This window comes from Apodemus sylvaticus, chromosome X (assembly GCF_947179515.1).
Source record: "Apodemus sylvaticus chromosome X, mApoSyl1.1, whole genome shotgun sequence".
Lineage (NCBI taxonomy): Eukaryota > Metazoa > Chordata > Mammalia > Rodentia > Muridae > Apodemus > Apodemus sylvaticus.
The window spans coordinates 128988504-129004472 of record NC_067495.1 but is presented as its reverse complement, the minus strand read 5'-3'; the positions used below and the strand labels follow the sequence as shown (position 1 = coordinate 129004472).

At 42.9% G+C, this 15969-nt stretch overlaps 1 protein-coding gene across 3 annotated transcripts in view; it reads right to left on the bottom strand.

The window, feature by feature from the left end:
- Window positions 1-6510: 6510 nt before the first annotated feature.
- Arhgap36 (Rho GTPase activating protein 36) overlaps window positions 6511-15969 on the bottom strand; it is a 28891-nt gene continuing 19432 nt past the window's right edge. The window contains exons 2-13 of one of the 3 annotated variants that reach the window (XM_052170970.1): window positions 12784-12942; window positions 11520-11585; window positions 10728-10972; window positions 10306-10498; window positions 10026-10081; window positions 9635-9785; window positions 8973-9121; window positions 8651-8827; window positions 8360-8457; window positions 8128-8234; window positions 7511-7699; window positions 6511-7191 (exon numbers count right to left, since the gene is read on the bottom strand). In XM_052170970.1, the coding sequence (XP_052026930.1) occupies window positions 7058-7191; window positions 7511-7699; window positions 8128-8234; window positions 8360-8457; window positions 8651-8827; window positions 8973-9121; window positions 9635-9785; window positions 10026-10081; window positions 10306-10498; window positions 10728-10972; window positions 11520-11585; window positions 12784-12942 (1724 nt within the window). In that variant the 3' untranslated portion in view covers window positions 6511-7057. Of the gene's footprint in view, window positions 7192-7510; window positions 7700-8127; window positions 8235-8359; window positions 8458-8650; window positions 8828-8972; window positions 9122-9634; window positions 9786-10025; window positions 10082-10305; window positions 10499-10727; window positions 10973-11519; window positions 11586-12783; window positions 13037-15969 lie in introns of those variants that run through there. The other 2 variants (XM_052170972.1, XM_052170971.1) reach the window with 2 other exon arrangements.

Sequence of the window (15969 nt, the reverse complement as noted above, 5' to 3'; positions counted from 1 at the left end):
CAGGCATCAACAAAGTCTGTGAGCTGGTCTTTACAATAAGATTTTTTCTAACTCTGTGAAGAATTGAGTTGGGATTTTGATGGATATTGCATTGAATCTGTATATTGCTTTTGGCAAAATGGCCATTTTAACTATATCGATTCTACCGATCCATGAGCATGGGAGGCTTTCCCATTTTTTGAGGTCTTCTTCCATTTCCTTCTTCAGAGTCTTGAAGTTCTTGTCATACAGATCTTTCACATGTTTGGTAAGAATCACCCCAAGATACTTTATACTGTTTGTGGCTATTGTGAAGGGGGTCATTTCCCTAATTTCTTTCTCAGCCTGCTTATCCTTTGAGTATAGGAAGGCCACTGATTTGCTTGAGTTGATTTTTATAACCTGCCACTTTGTTGAAGATGTTTATCAGCTGTAGGAGCTCTCTAGTGGAGTTTTTTGGGTCACTTAGGTAGACTATCATGTCGTCTGCAAATAATGATAGTTTGACTCCTTCCTTTCTGATTTGTATCCCTTTGACCTCCTTATGTTGTCGAATTGCCCGAGCTAGTACCTCAAGTACAATATTGAAAAGATAAGGAGAAAGGGGGCAGCCTTGTCTGGTCCCTGATTTCAGTGGGATTGCTTCAAGTTTCTCTCCATTTAGTTTGATGCTGGCTACCGGTTTGCTGTGTATTGCTTTTACTATGTTTAGGTATGGTCCTTGAATTCCTGTACTCTCCAAGACATTAAGCATGAAAGGATGCTGAATTTTGTCAAATGCTTTTTCAGCATCCAATGAAATGACCATGTGGCTTTGTTCTTTGAGTTTGTTTATGTAGTGGATTGCATTGATGGATTTCCGTATATTGAACCAACCCTGCATTCCTGGGATAAAGCCTACTTGATCATGGTGGATGATCGTTTTGATGTGTTCTTGGATTCGGTTGGCAAAATTTTATTGAGTATTTTTGCATCGATGTTCATAAGGGAAATTGGTCTGAAGTTCTCTTTCTTTGTTGGATCTTTGTGTGGTTTTGGTATCAGCGTAATTGTGGCTTCATAGAAGGAATTGGGTAGTGTTCCTTCTGTTTCTATTTTGTGGAATAGTTTGAAGAGTATTGGTGTTAACTCTTCTTTGAAGGTCTGGTAGAATTCTGCACTGAAGTCATCTGGTCCTGTGCTTTTTTTGGTTGGAAGACTTTCTATGACTCCTTCTATTTCTTTAGGCATTATGGGACTGTTTAGATGGTCTAGTTGGTCCTGATTTAATTTTGGTATTTGGTATCTGTCAAGGAAATTGTCCATTTCCTCCAGATTCTCCAGTTGTGTTGAGTACAGGCTCTTGTAGTAGGATCTGATGATTTTTTGGATTTCCTCAGTTTCCGTTGTTATATCTCCCTTTTCATTTCTAAGTTTGTTAATTTGGATACTTTCTCTGTGCCCTTTGGTCAGTCTGGCTAAGAGTTTATCTATCTTGTTGATTTTCTCAAAGAACCAACTCAATTCTTCACAGAGTTAGAAAGAGCAATTCTCAAATTCATCTGGAATAACAAAAAACCCAGGACAGCTAAAACTATTCTCAGCAACAAAAGAAAGTCTGGGGGAATCAGTATCCCTGACCTCAAGCAATACTACAGAGCAATAGTGTTAAAAACTGCATGGTATTGGTACAGTGACAGGCAGGAGGATCAATGGAACAGGATTGAAGATCCAGAAATGAACCCACACGCCTATGGCCACTTGATCCTCGACAAAGAGGCTGAAAACATCCAATGGAAAAAAAGATAGCCTTTTCAACAAATGGTGCTGGTTCAACTGGAGGTCAGCATGCAGAAGAATGCGAATTGATCCATCCTTGTCTCCTTGTACTAAGCTCAAATCCCAATGAATCAAGGACCTCCACATAAAGCCAGACACTCTGAAGCTAATAGAAAAGAAACTGGGGAAGACCCTTGAGGACATCGGTACAGGGAGAAAGTTTATGAACAGAACACCAATAGCATATGCTCTAAGATCAAGAATTGACAAATGGGACCTCATAAAATTACAGAGTTTCTGTAAGGCAAAGGACACCATCAAGAAGATAAATCGGCAACCAACAAATTGGGAAAAGATCTTCACCAATCCTACATCAGATAGAGGGCTAATATCCAATATATATAAAGAACTCAAGAAGTTAGACTCCAGAAAACCAAACAACCCTATTAAAAAATGGGGTACAGAGTTAAACAAAGAATTCTCACCTAAAGAACTTCGGATGGCTGAGAAGCATCTTAAAAAATGCTCAACTTCATTAGTCATTAGGGAAATGCAAATCAAAACAACCCTGAGATTTCACCTTACACCAGTCAGAATGGCTAAGATTAAAAATTCAGGAGACAGCAGGTGTTGGAGAGGGTGTGGAGAAAGAGGAACACTCCTCCACTGCTGGTGGGGTTGCAAATTGGTACAACCACTCTGGAAATCAATCTGGCGGTTCCTCAGAAAACTGGGCACCTCACTTCCAGAAGATCCTGCTATACCACTCCTGGGCATATACCCAGAGGATTCCCCACCATGTAGTAAGGATACATGCTCTACTATGTTCATAGCAGCCCTATTTATAATTGCCAGATGCTGGAAAGAACCCAGGTATCCCTCAACAGAAGAGTGGATGCAAAAAATGTGGTATATCTATACAATGGAGTACTATTCAGCCATTAGAAACAATGAATTCATGAAATTCTTAGGCAAATGCATGGAGCTAGAGAACATCATACTAAGTGAGGTAACCCAGACTCAAAAGGTGAATCATGGTATGCACTCACTAATAAGTGGATATTAACCTAGAAAACTGGAATACCCAAAACATAACCCACACATCAAATGAGGTACAAGAAGAAAGGAGGAGTGGCCCCTTGTTCTGGAAAGACTCAGTGAAGCAGTATTTGGCAAAACCAGAACGGGGAAGTGGGGAGGGGTGGGTGGGAGGACAGGGGAAGAGAAAGGGGCTTATGGGACTTTTGGGGAGTGGGGGGCTAGAAAAGGGGAAATCATTTGAAATGTAAATAAAAAATTATATCGAATAAAAAAATTCTTAAATACAAAAAAAATATTTTTTTTTAAATGGCTACATGTCTATCAGTGAGCTGTGGATTTGGGCAGATTATTTAAGCTTCTTATTTCTGCTTTATAAGGATGTCAAGAACATGTATGTTTGAAAATTGGTGTGACAATTAAGTTAAATAAAATGTTTATAAAACATGTAATGATACCAGATACTTTGTAATAATTCCATGTGTTAACTGCCATTGTAATTATTACAAAGATTATTATAGGAGTGAACCCTGTTACATAGCTGCTGTTTATAAATCTCTATTAAAATAAATATATAAGATGAAATGAACCCAGAAGTGTGTTTATACAAGAATAATAGTTAAGGAATAAGAGGTCATGGTTTTGAGAAGGAGTTAAAGGGATGTGGGAGTAATTGGGAGTGATTACTTTAATTCTTCAGGAGGTCTCTTCACTCAAGCAGAGGAATTCACTTTTTCCCATTTATTTCCCATTATTTCACTTCATCTCACCTCTTTTATTCTCTGTCCTTATTGATATGCATCCTACATGATTTTTCTCTTTGATAACAAGTTGTTTCATCCCTATATTCAGCTCAGCATTTTCCCAGTTATTCTATACAACCAAGTCTTTTTCCTCTAGACCAGTCGTTTTCAACCTTCCTAAAGCTTCAAGCTTTTACTAAGTTCCTTATGTTGTGGTGACCCACAATATTAAACTTATTTCATTGCTATGTCATAACTAATTTTGCTACTGTTATGACCAGAATGTAAATATCTGATACACGGAATATTTGATATACAACCCAAAGTAGGGGGTCGGGACCCATAGCTTGAGAACCATTGATACATAAAGGACCCCCTATAGAGTTTCTGTCATTCCTTTGTAAATTTCCAAAATGACTCTCAAATCCTCTATTTATTCATGCTATTCCCTCTTATTTCTCATTCTTTTTGTCTCACCCTTTACTTCGTATCATCCTTTTTTCATTCTCTTACCAGTTTATTATATATCATCCTCTCCTCCTTATTATATATCATCCTCTCCTATTATTACATGTTGTCTTATTCTCTTTTTATCTTGTCACCCTTCTTACATCATCCTCTCCTCTTTATTCCCTATCACTCCTCCCCTTATCTCATGTCATACAGTCCTCTTAACTCCATGGACCCTTCCTTCTTATCCCTTGTCATCCCCTCAACTTTATTGTCCATCACCTCCTCCTCCTCCTTACCCCATATCATCCTGTCTTAATTCACCACTCTCACTCCCCTTTATCCCATGCCATATCCCCTTTACCATGTCTCACACTTCCTTCTTGTCCTAGATTATTCCCTTGTCTTCATACACTATTATTTTTCTCTTTATTTCATATCACACTTTCTTTACTCCACATCACTCTCTTTATCCCATGCCATGCCCTCCTGTTTTCCACTATCTTTTCCTTTTATACTAAACAGTAGCTTCCTCTTTATCTACAATCACCCCACAGGTAACAGGTACCCTGCTACCTCCTTTGCTTTATTTGATGGGGATATCATCCTTGCATTTTAATCATCCCCTCTTCTATATTCTTGATCATCCCCCTATCCCCTGTCATCCTATCTTCTTTATTTTCTATTGTCCTACTTTCTTAGACCATATCACTCCCTCTTCTTTACTAATTATAGTGTATTCCCTTTATCCCATGCCACCCCTTTTATTAAATATAATCTTCATTTACATTTCAAATGCTAAAACCTTTCCAAGTTTTCCCCTCCCCCAAAATTCCCCACCCCTCCTCCCACCCCCTGCCTCCAAGTATATGCCCCTCCAACAGACCCACTCTCCTGTCTCCCCTCGTTTTCCCTTTGTTGGGGCCTCTGTTGAGCCTTCACCTGACCAAGGACCACTCCTCCCACTGATTCCCAAGAAGGCCTTCCTCTGCCACAGTTTTGGCTGGAGCCATGTGTACCCCTTGGTTGATGGTTTAATCCCTGGGAGTCTTGGGGCTTCTGGGTGGCTGACATTGTTGTTCTTCCCATGGGGCTGTAAACCCCTTCAGCTCCTCCAGACCACCCTCCAACTCCTCCATTGGGGACCCCAAGCCCAGTCCAATGGTTATGCCACCCCTTTCTATTTATCAACAATCATCCCTTACCTTTATACCATGTCATCCCCTACTCTTTATTACCCATCATCTTTCCCTATCATGTCACATCATCCCTCTTCTCTATTCCCTGTCACCCCTACTATGCTGCTTTATTCTCCATCACCCCTCCTACTTACCACATACCAGCCCATCTTCTTTATACACTGCCTATCCCTTTATCCCTTGCCATCTCCTCCTTATTCACCATTATCTCTCCCCTTTATCCCATGCCATTTACTCTTCTCTATCCAAAGGCTCCCCTTCCCCCTATACCATGTTATCCCTTCCTCTTTATTGTCTGTCATTGTTCCCTATTAGGCCATGTCATCTCCTCTTCTTTATTCCCTGTCACCCAGTTATTCAGTGTCATCCGCACTGTTTTATTCCCCATCCCATCCCTTCTTTACTCAACCCTCCTTTCTCTCCTTTAACTTATGTCATCTCCCCTTGATTGCCCATCACCCTTCTCCTAACCCCATATCATTCCCTCCTCTTCAAGCAGCATTCATTTCATATATCTTCTTATACCCCTTAACTCTCTTTATCCCACCTCATGCTCCTTCTCTATTCCCCATCACCCCTTATCTCATATCACCCACTCCCCCTTTTTTATTCCACATTCCCTCTCCCTTTTATATCATGTCATCCTTCTTCTTCATTTCATATCAACCCCTCCCCTTTATTATTCTTCCTTGTCGTAGTTCCAGCTTCTGATCTTCACTTGGAGCTTCCAAAATCATGACCCCCCAAATTGTAAGTGAAAAAAAACCACACTGTACACCATGAATATGCTGCTGTCACAACACAGATGTTTATTAATGATGAAATGCCAGAGAAGTTTTAACAATCACAAATCTTCGAGTTCTGTGGTTGTTATCCATTATATGAACAGTTTCTGTCCCTCAATACAATACATTCTTCATTCTAAGAACCTTAGCTGTTGTTACCCATAAATAGCAGTTATAATTTGGATGTCATACATAACCCATATCTGTGTTTTACCAGAGCAAGTCCAGCAAATTTGTACCGTCCTGCATTGAGGATCTACAGAGACGATAAATAAGAGTGTTTGTAATCAGGTGATTTTTAACTACTTGGAACTATGTGTCTGTGCCTAACTAGTTGTTTTGCTGACAGCAGGGATGTGAACACCAGCTGCCTTTAAAACAGGTCCAGGACTAAAATCTAATTTTTTCCTCTAACTTTTGACCTCAGAAAAGCTAGTTAGGCTTACACTTGAGGTTTCCCCGTTGCCATGTCCTGAGCAAAACTGCACAGAAATTTTGGGGGTGGCTGTTTGACGAGCCATTGGTCTAAATAATTTGAGGGAGAAAAATTTAGTGGCGGTGGATCTGCTGCGGGGACACGGCTATGAGTTGATGTTACACAATTTAGCATTAATTTTTTGTCAGCTGTCAGTAGACTGACCTAACATTCTAACATGCCTCTTGAGGGACTTTCCAGTGAGCTCTTAGGAGGAGGGTAGGAAAGTCAGGAAAGCATGCAATCCCCTTGGGGAGGGGGTAGGGAAAGCACCTCGAGATTTGTGAGCTTCTCTGGGACAGATGTTTACCACAAATGTAACATCAATTAAAGGAAGGGGCTGCTGTAGTGAGAGAAAGCCTGGATCAGGAGTAAAAGAGAAGGCAAGGTAGCACCAGGGAGCCTGGTCATGACACAGAAATATCTCTGCTTTTACCAGCTGAAGATACCAGGCATCCCCAGTAATGGGGCTGGCAGTGTATTTGGAATTCCTGTCCTGACCCGAGCATCAGGTGGAACTCCTTCTGATCCTTAGTTCTTTGTCTTCAAGACTCTTTACTGTTTCCTGTGACATTCCAGGTCTACCCCCACCCTTTTACCCTGTCCGGCACCTTATAGAAGGGAAAACATCTAACGAAAGAAGCGGATGCCAAATTTGCCCTTCTTCTTGCGGGGCACGCGGCCTGCGTTGGGGGCGTTACCTCCTTCCTCATTGTCACCGGGACTGGCAGTGCTGGCAGGCACAGCGGGCTCCTCAGTGGAACCTGGAAAATAGTAGCAATGTTAACTTCTTAGTATTCTAGACTTCCAACTTTGCAAATCGCTCAAAACACTAAAACCTTGTTTTGAGTTTCAAATACAATACAAGGCAAAGAAGCAGAGCTGGAACTTTTATTAAAATTGGGTTTTTCTTTAGAGTCTGAAATCCCAATAACTTCTGGATATTTTTCATGACTTGGGATCTCTTCATCATTTGAGGATGCATCACTTGGGACTTAATCAGCTGCTGGGATCTTTAAAAGATTGGGAGCTTCTTAATCACATTATCTGGGATTCCATTAGTGACTGGGGCTTCATCATTACCTGGGATTTCACCGGCATCCGAGTCGGTATCTGAATCGGTGTCTTCCTTGTTTGGAATTACATCAAGATAGGGGACCTCTGCAAGATCCAGATGGTCCTGGTCTTCAAAATCCGATTCGTCTTCAAAGTCATAGTTCAGGTTGTCTCCGACGTTCACGACATCGGGCACATCTGGGGCTCCTTCGGGCTCTGAAACCGCATGAAAATAAGGTAAGTCTTCAAAGCTGGGGGTCTCCATAAGTTCTGGGATTTTGTCAAGTTCTACAATATCCTCAAGAGGAGGTAGATCATCAATATTTAGGGTGTCATCACCACCCTCACCACTCCCTTCCTCATCCTCACCATTATCTTCTTTATCAAACTCTGGTATGCCCTTAAGATGTGGGCCATGAATATAAAGGTCTTATAGGATTTCAAGACCTTGAACTTCCCGCAAAACAATTCACACACACAAATATTCAAATACCAACTCTTCATTTACAGACATAACAATCTTAGAGGATTCACTTTCCTCAAGGGGCTTAACTTCAGCACAAACCTAGCTCTCTGTAAGGGTTTGAAGCCTTCTACAAAGGGCTGACCATCGGGAAGGGTCTGACCTTTAGAAGGGAACTGACCTTCATCAAAGGGCTGGCTCTGGGCAAGGATAGCAGCCTGGGCTTCAGCAGAGTTTGCCACTGGATCAGAAACTAAAGCATCCTCTTCCATCTTTATGCGAGCACTCCTGAATGAGAAAAAAAAACTGAAGTTAGTAGGCTTGCCACAAAGTTTGTTAATATCAAGATAGTGTGAAACTATAAGCCCTATAGGTTAAACATAAACAAGCCAGGAGGTTAAAACTACACTCACTGGATCTTCCTCAGATTACGGCGTCTGATAAAATCCAGGGCTTCAGGGCTGGACTTCCACACACGCTTAGCAACCTCCTTCTGAATATGAGGGGGCACCTGAAAGCAAAAGTAGTAATCTTAATTGCATATCCCTCTGTATTTATACTGATCTTTATTAGGTATTCGGGACTGAAGGCACTGTGATCAGCAAATGGAGGATTTTCTAGTCTTGCTTATCCACATGGAACTCTCCCTTATTTTGTGAACAGAAGAATGTATGCAATAAGTGTATTCAAAAATCCCTACTTACCTGGAAGAGGGTGTCCCAGTTATCAATCATGGCACGGACCACATTGACAGATGCAACATAGTGATCAATCCCCAGTTTGATCTTCCTGGATTCCTTGTGGGCCAACTTCCCCTTCTTCAGAAGAGCAGTTCCAAACACCAGAGCCAAGTTGGTGGAAGTCATTCGGTTACCTGGAACCTGGGTAAAAAAGTGTAATCAACCTCGAGGGGGGTACTAGAAGCTATGTAAATACATGATTAATCTTTTTATTGTTGGATTTTCCCTCTTAACCTGCTTTACAACCATCTTATTTTCACTGCTATTTCCCACATTTTTTTTTTACCAGCTGTCCATCAATGCCAATGGAGTCTTCACAGTTCTCAGTGATTGTATGCAGTGCCTTCAGCAGACGTTCAAGGGTATCACTGTTGCAAGGTGGCATCAGGTAGACCAGAAGCTGCAGGGCAGAAACCTGATCCTTGGGTTTCAGAGCTAGGGTAAGGAAAATGGGACTGGCTTAGAGGGCTAGCCTTGGCAGCAACTTGATATCAAAAGAGAAATAGTTCTGTTTCATGGTTGCTGGTACCTGGGAAAAGTACCCAAGCAACATGCTTTTGCTTTCTCACTAAACATCTAACTGAGATCAGGGTCTCTAAAAGCAAGAAGTGCTCTCCTCAACCTCAAAATTAAATCTCTATTGAGTCTGGGTTCTTCTACGCCCTCAGGCTAAGGGAACCAGAAGCTTAAGGGAAATTTCCAAGCAACAGATTTATAAGGGAACAGAAAGAGACACAAAAAAGCAACTGGGAGATGGCTTTATTAATGTTTTTATTTTCATTAACCAATAAAGACTGTGTATTCTAGAAAGATATAGTTCATATTTTGTTGTTCATTCTACCCTAGATTCATAGGGATTCTCTCACCTGAACTCTTTCACTATATTCCCCAGATTTGTATATTGTTTTTTTTTTCCCTTGCCCCAACAATGGAGGGCAGAAAACTCACTTGCAGTCAGGAGGAAGGACATGTAAAGCTCATCAGGGAGAAGAGAGTCCTTCATCTCACGGAAAAACTCCTTGAGGAGTTCAGCCACATCATTGACATTCACACTGTCATCCAGCACAATATCCAGGCCTTTGTCAAATAACTCACGGAGCTAAAAGAGGGGAAAGAAGATGTGAAATGTCTTCCTTGCCCATCATAGGCTGGGTCTTGAACAGTTCTTCAAGAAGTGACAGGTTTCAGTAAAGATAGCTGGTTATATAGTACATCTAAGGGTTGATTAAGAAGACCTCCCCCCTACACACTGTCAATCCTGATACTACCCCATGTGTTTGAAAGAGCCCTTTTTTCTTTTCTTACCTAAAGAACAAACATGTAAATACAGTCAGTTTACCTCAATCACCCTCCGCAGAGAGTACTCAGTGGTGAAAATCCCGACAGAGGTTAAGCCTGAAAGAAAAGACCAGAGATCCTGAGCATGTATGACCCCTGTTAACCAATTATGTTTCCCTTGTTCTCCCTAAGCATCTGTATCCCAATTTTCAGTGGAATTATCAGAGGAATGATACTCAAGGCACAACTTCTTTCTCTTCCTTTCTAGAACATTTTTCATCCCACCCACCCCCCCCTTTAGCTGCTTCATCCCTTGATTTCACCGTGTATGGCTTCCTCACCATGTTTCTCAATGAATTTGCAGCAAGTCTCAACAATCTGAGGGATTTGTTGAGCAATTGGGTTGAGACTCATCTTCCTTTTGGATCCCAGAAGTCGCTGTCCAATAGGCAGTGAAAACTCGGAGAGCTGCAGGATCTGCAGCAGCAGGGCTCCATTCTCCAGCTCAGCGACGCTATCCACAGAAATGGCACCCTGCGGGGAAAGCCAGACTATCTTGAAATGGAGGAAAAGGAGCAAGCACTGGGACATTCCTAAGTGGTTGCTGAATGACATCTAGAGCTTGACAGTTTCTCTGCGGTAAGACAGGCCCCACCCATTCTATTTCTTTTCACCCCCCCCCCCACACACACACCATAAGGACACAGGCCTTGACCCCTTTCCACAGAGGGTCCATGCCTGAAACCTCTAAGACTGAACTCACTCGACGCCCACGGCGAGTGAACTCTCTGGGCAGGGTGGTGGGCTCATTCCTCCTGCGACTGAAAAAGCGCCTCATGCGTCCAAGCATCCTTTGCACCACATTTCCCCGACGGCGACGACCAGTGGAACCATTGATATCTTCAACCTGCATTGTGGGTGTCAGTTCCAGTTCACGGTGCTTGCGGCGGGTAAGCTCGTTCACCAGGACCTCGTCCAGGCGGATGCCAAAAGTCTTCAGTGATGCAGCTAGGGAAGAATGAGAAAACTCAACGACCTGCATTAATTACATTACTGCGTGGATTTATAGCACTCTTCTAAGCAATCTTCCATAATGCACCCACTCCCCCAGGCCCTCAGCGCCCCCTACCCCTCTGGAGAGCGAGACCCTGATGTGGTTAGGTAAAAATGACTTGGTGCCGTTCAAATGCCAGATGTGGCCCAAGGTTTCATCCCTGCCTATGTCTTGCCAGTGCAGGACCACCTTGAAGCAATGAGCTAGACGTCCACGGGGAAGCTAAGGCAGGTCTGAGAGGTCCACCAAATGAACCAGCAGCTGGTCCTCCATTTCGTGATATAAACCTCTGGGGGGGCGGGGGCGGAAGCGGGGGCGGGGGCGGGGGCGGTTCTGGTAGGGAGAGCAGAGCGAAGAGTCTTCAGGGGCAATAAACACTGGCCATTTCCGGTATCCACGGCCACACTACCAGAAAGGAGTTTGCATTTTATTTTATTTTTCCCGAGAGAGAGAGAGAGAGAGAGAGAGAGAGAGAGAGAGAGAGAGAGATGCCCCACTCACCCCTGTCTTGTCCTCTGAGCATCAAAAACCACTTCTCCAGAGTGTTTGGACGGTCAGTGGGTAGAGCTATGGAAGGAGAAAAGGAAAGACATATGCATTCACATACATATAGGAAGCGAGAACTGAAACATTGCATTGATATGTAGCCACGGGAGGGGGAGGGGGAGCTCTGTCCAGCCCAAAAAACGTTTGCTTTCTCCCAGCCTCAGTTTCCCTATCTGACAACAAAACTAGCCCCACCTAGCACGTGCAAGATTCCACGAATTTAGCCTAAGCAGTTTAATGCGCCAGACGCATCTTACTATGAACCAGTAATTGCTCAGCACACTTAAAAACACAAATTCAAAAGCTCAGAGGCGCCTCTGATCATGCAACAGGCGAGGGGAGGGGCTCTGCCTGCAGCGCCACCACGGGTGAGGGTCGCCAAGTTACTGCGGAAGCGCTCACGCGCGTTTTTGCCTTCGCTCCCTCTGCTGCGGTGAGAGAATCGGCGACACCTGGCTGTGTCTCGGCGCCAAACCCCCGCAGTGGTGACTGCTAGCGGGGTCTCTTAAGCTCTTTGCTTCACTCAGTTCAGGCTGGACCAGGGGTGCGCGCCTGGCGGTCCTGGATCCTACCCTTGTACTTCCCAGTCTTAAGGGAGCGCCCCTTGAGCAGCGTGAACATCCCCCACCTCCGGTAGAGCCCATAGCCAAACCTGTGCGCATACCCCTGAGGTCTCCCGGAGCCCTGGAACCCGGTCCTGTCCCTGGTCCCCGCAGCCAGCAGGGCTGAGTTGCGCTCGGAGCGCACCTCCCACTGCCAAACCTCAAGCCCGCACCGCTAGCCCGCTCTTTGCCCGGGTTGGCGCGAGTCTCTCTGCCTCCTCTTTCTCGCTGTCTCTATCTCTCTCAAACGCGCAGTCTCTTCCTGTCCCAGTCCTCTTTTAGAAGTATCCCTCTGAGCCTTGTTCCCTCTTTGCCCGATTCTCCCACCACACTTGGTGAGCCCCGTTTCTTCACCTGTCCTCGGTCCTACGGGGCTTACCGTTCCCTCAAAACCCCAGGCTTCGACTCAACTCAACTAATCTTTTACCTTTTCTGAAATTTAACAAACAGTATTCAACTCCTACCATCCTCCGTTCCCAGGGCACCGGGAGATTGGTCCCGTTCTGAGAGCAGTAATGACACCCTCTTACTCTCCTAGACTTTCAATCTGCCCCATTCCGCCCGGGGGGTCTACTCGCCCAAAGGCAAGGACGCCACACTCCGGGTCTATAGCTCACCTCTGTCCGGCTTGAATTCAGAGAGGAAATGTCTGGCCACGAGTTCGTGGTAAGCAGTCTCTTGCAGCTTCTGACGCTCCAGCTCAGAGAGGCTGTGTATGGATACCATGTCCATCCTGCAGTCTGGGTTCTGTCCTGGGGCTCCTCCCAGGACGCACACTAAAATAATGAAGGCAGACAACACCAGCAAAAGGGGTATGATTCTGGGACATCGTGTCCTAGCTGCCTTTAGAAAAGGTATGCAGCCCCCCATTCTGGAATAGGATGACTATCAAGACTGCATCGTCCAACTGTCACTGACTGGACCTGGTGGAAGGAACTATAGGGAGGGGGTAAAGAGGGAGGGAAAACTGGGAGGTGGCTTCACCCTCAAGCTGAGCTGCCTCTGTGTTGAATATTCAGGGGGGAAGAAAAAAAAAACCAACTTAAAAAAACAGCTCTGAGTAGATAGTCCAGAAGAGAGAGAGAACCTAACAAAAATTAAAGAAAATAGCTTTTTTTTAAAAAAAATAAGCAACCTTATATTTTTAAAAGCCCAGTTTGATCCAATAAGACATAATATTTTCCATTAATTAATTACAACACTGATAGATTTTTTTTTTCTTTTCTTTCATGAAGATGCTCTAAGCTATCTGGGTTAGGTAAAAAGGAGGCATCTATCCAAGATAATGAGCACTTTAAATTTAAATAACTCTTTCAACAGACAAGCTGGACACATGAATCTGGAGCCAAAATTTGTCCCCAGGCCTTTTGACCTAGTAATTCCCCTTCTAGGAATCTATTGTAATAAAATCTTGCTACAAACAGGAAACATCATATACAAATGAACCATCCACTAAAAAAAAGAAGGAAGGAAAGTAAGAAAAGAAACAACTAGCCCAGAAACAAGATTACTTATATAGTTATGTAATAACTAGTATGGAAAATGATGCAACCATACATATATGTTTATAAAGAGGTTTTCAACAAGAAATACAAAATACAGAAATTATGATTGTACCTATGTGAAGAAAAACATGCATAAAACACTGAAAGAAACACCAAAAATCTACCAAATAGCCTTTAGTGGCAGGATTTTGTTTGCTGGTAGTTTTTTTTTTTTTTTTTTTTTTAAACCTGATTATATTGCATTTCTTGGGGGGGGGGAAGAGAACTTTTGTGAAAACAAAGTTCATCTCCTAGTGAGACTCTAAACAAAATTAGCAATTAGGGTGAAATTTGTCTTAATCTAATGGCAAAGGTGTTTCAGATGGCCTTCCTTCATAGCCCTATCTATAGTGTGCGCAGGCTGCTCATCCCTCAGTGGATACCTCCCTGGACCCCCACACAAGCATCTTTTATCGCATCTTCTGTTACTCTTTTTTTCAGTGGCTCATTAAATGAAAAAAACTCTGTATTAAAGAGAAATCTGTATGAATTGTCCACTTTAAACCAGATACTAACTATTCAGGGGGTGAATAGGAGAATACTGCTCCTTTCAATAGTGCAGTGAAGGACATACGCAGGTTAGCAACAGTTTGCAAAATCTTTTGGTATGTCAGCTGGCAAAGGTATAAAGAAAAAGTACTATGAGAACAGACAGGAGAAAATACCTAAGCCTGTCTGGAGATGGTGGGGGGGGAGGCAGAAAGGGAGGGAGGGGGAGAATGGCTTTTGCAAAGGAAAAGAAATGGGAGATTGTTATTTACTTGAAGCAATATGTACAAGTTGAGAGAAGCTATATCATGAAAGGCCCCATAACACCATATTAAAGAAATAGACCTTTTTTTTCTAAGCAATCAGGCATTACTATGGGGGTTTAGGCAGGGAATGGCAGAGTCATAGCTGTACCTTTGTAAATAAATAAATAAATAAATAAATAAATAAATAAATAAATAACCAGAGTCCAACCATGAAAACCCTGCTTAAGGGGCAAAGGGCTGGTGACATATATCAGAGATCCAGCATGGTAATAACAAGGCTTATGGCTAAATTAATTGTGTTTATGGCAGGGAAAGTAATTTGGGACCGGAAGAACTAAGGCTTTAGACAAAAAGAAGCAATCCTATACCATTTTGCTAAGCTTTTTTCTCATGAAGGCTTACAAATATGTTCTATATATTATTCTGAGAGGGGCTTAAAATTCAAAGTTCAGTAATATGGCTATAACAGATATAATGTAGGCAAAAGGTTTATCATATAATCTAAACAAATGAGCAATGCTGTTTAAAAAGAAAATATACTTCTTCAGTTTTATCAACAAGAGTCTCTTTTCCTCACATACCTTAATGGCAAGCCATAGATACAAGAAATGCTTACTGGCTCACTGACTAAAGCATGAGACAGAATGAGGGCTTTTCCTGTAGCTTTTAGATGAAGCCAAGATGAATGCCCATAGATTCTAAAATTCCTTCAACCCAAAGTGAACACCAAAGCTGGACCACCAAATAACCACAAAATAACCATTTTAAACAAGGCATATATGCATTTAAGTGCAGTTCCATACTAAACTTCTAGCAAAGCCCACTTACAATAGCAAATCTAAAATCCATCAATGAGGGTCTCATCTTGATATACAGTCTAGCTTTGGCTCAACATTTCTAATATCCCAGTCCCCCTCCCCTTATCCCAAGCCAAACATCTCTGTACCTGTCTTGGAGTTTCAGCTATATCTTCTTGTAGCTTACCAGAGCTGTTCACCCAGAGAGCAGAGCTGCTGGTCTCCCCAAAAATACAGGATGGAAATAAATCCCTCCCTTCCTCAAAAAATGGTAAGAACAAACAGTGAAACCTCAAATCATCATCAGCCCAAAAAGGAGAGTGAGTGAGAGAGAGAGAGAGAGAGGGAGGGAGGAAGGGAGGGAGGGAGAGAGAGAGGAGCTCTTGAGAGATGAGTCAGCCTAGATGCTTACAATTCCGAGGGAAATCAAAGGCCTTACAATAAACCGTTTATCATTGCCTCCCTGCTTGAACATACAGGGCTGAACTTAACAACAGACCTAGGCTGCAGTACTGGCAACAAAAATGACTCCATCTTGCATACCTTCAATGCTTTCAGATCACCAGTAGGCCCCAAGCCTACAGCAGAGCTAGAAAAGCTAGAATGCCCAAGAAACAGCAAATAAGAAGTACAAGGAAACAAACAGGATTCAACAGTAAGAGACAGGCATAAAACAAATTCTTTAGATTTAACCAACCTATTTGTCC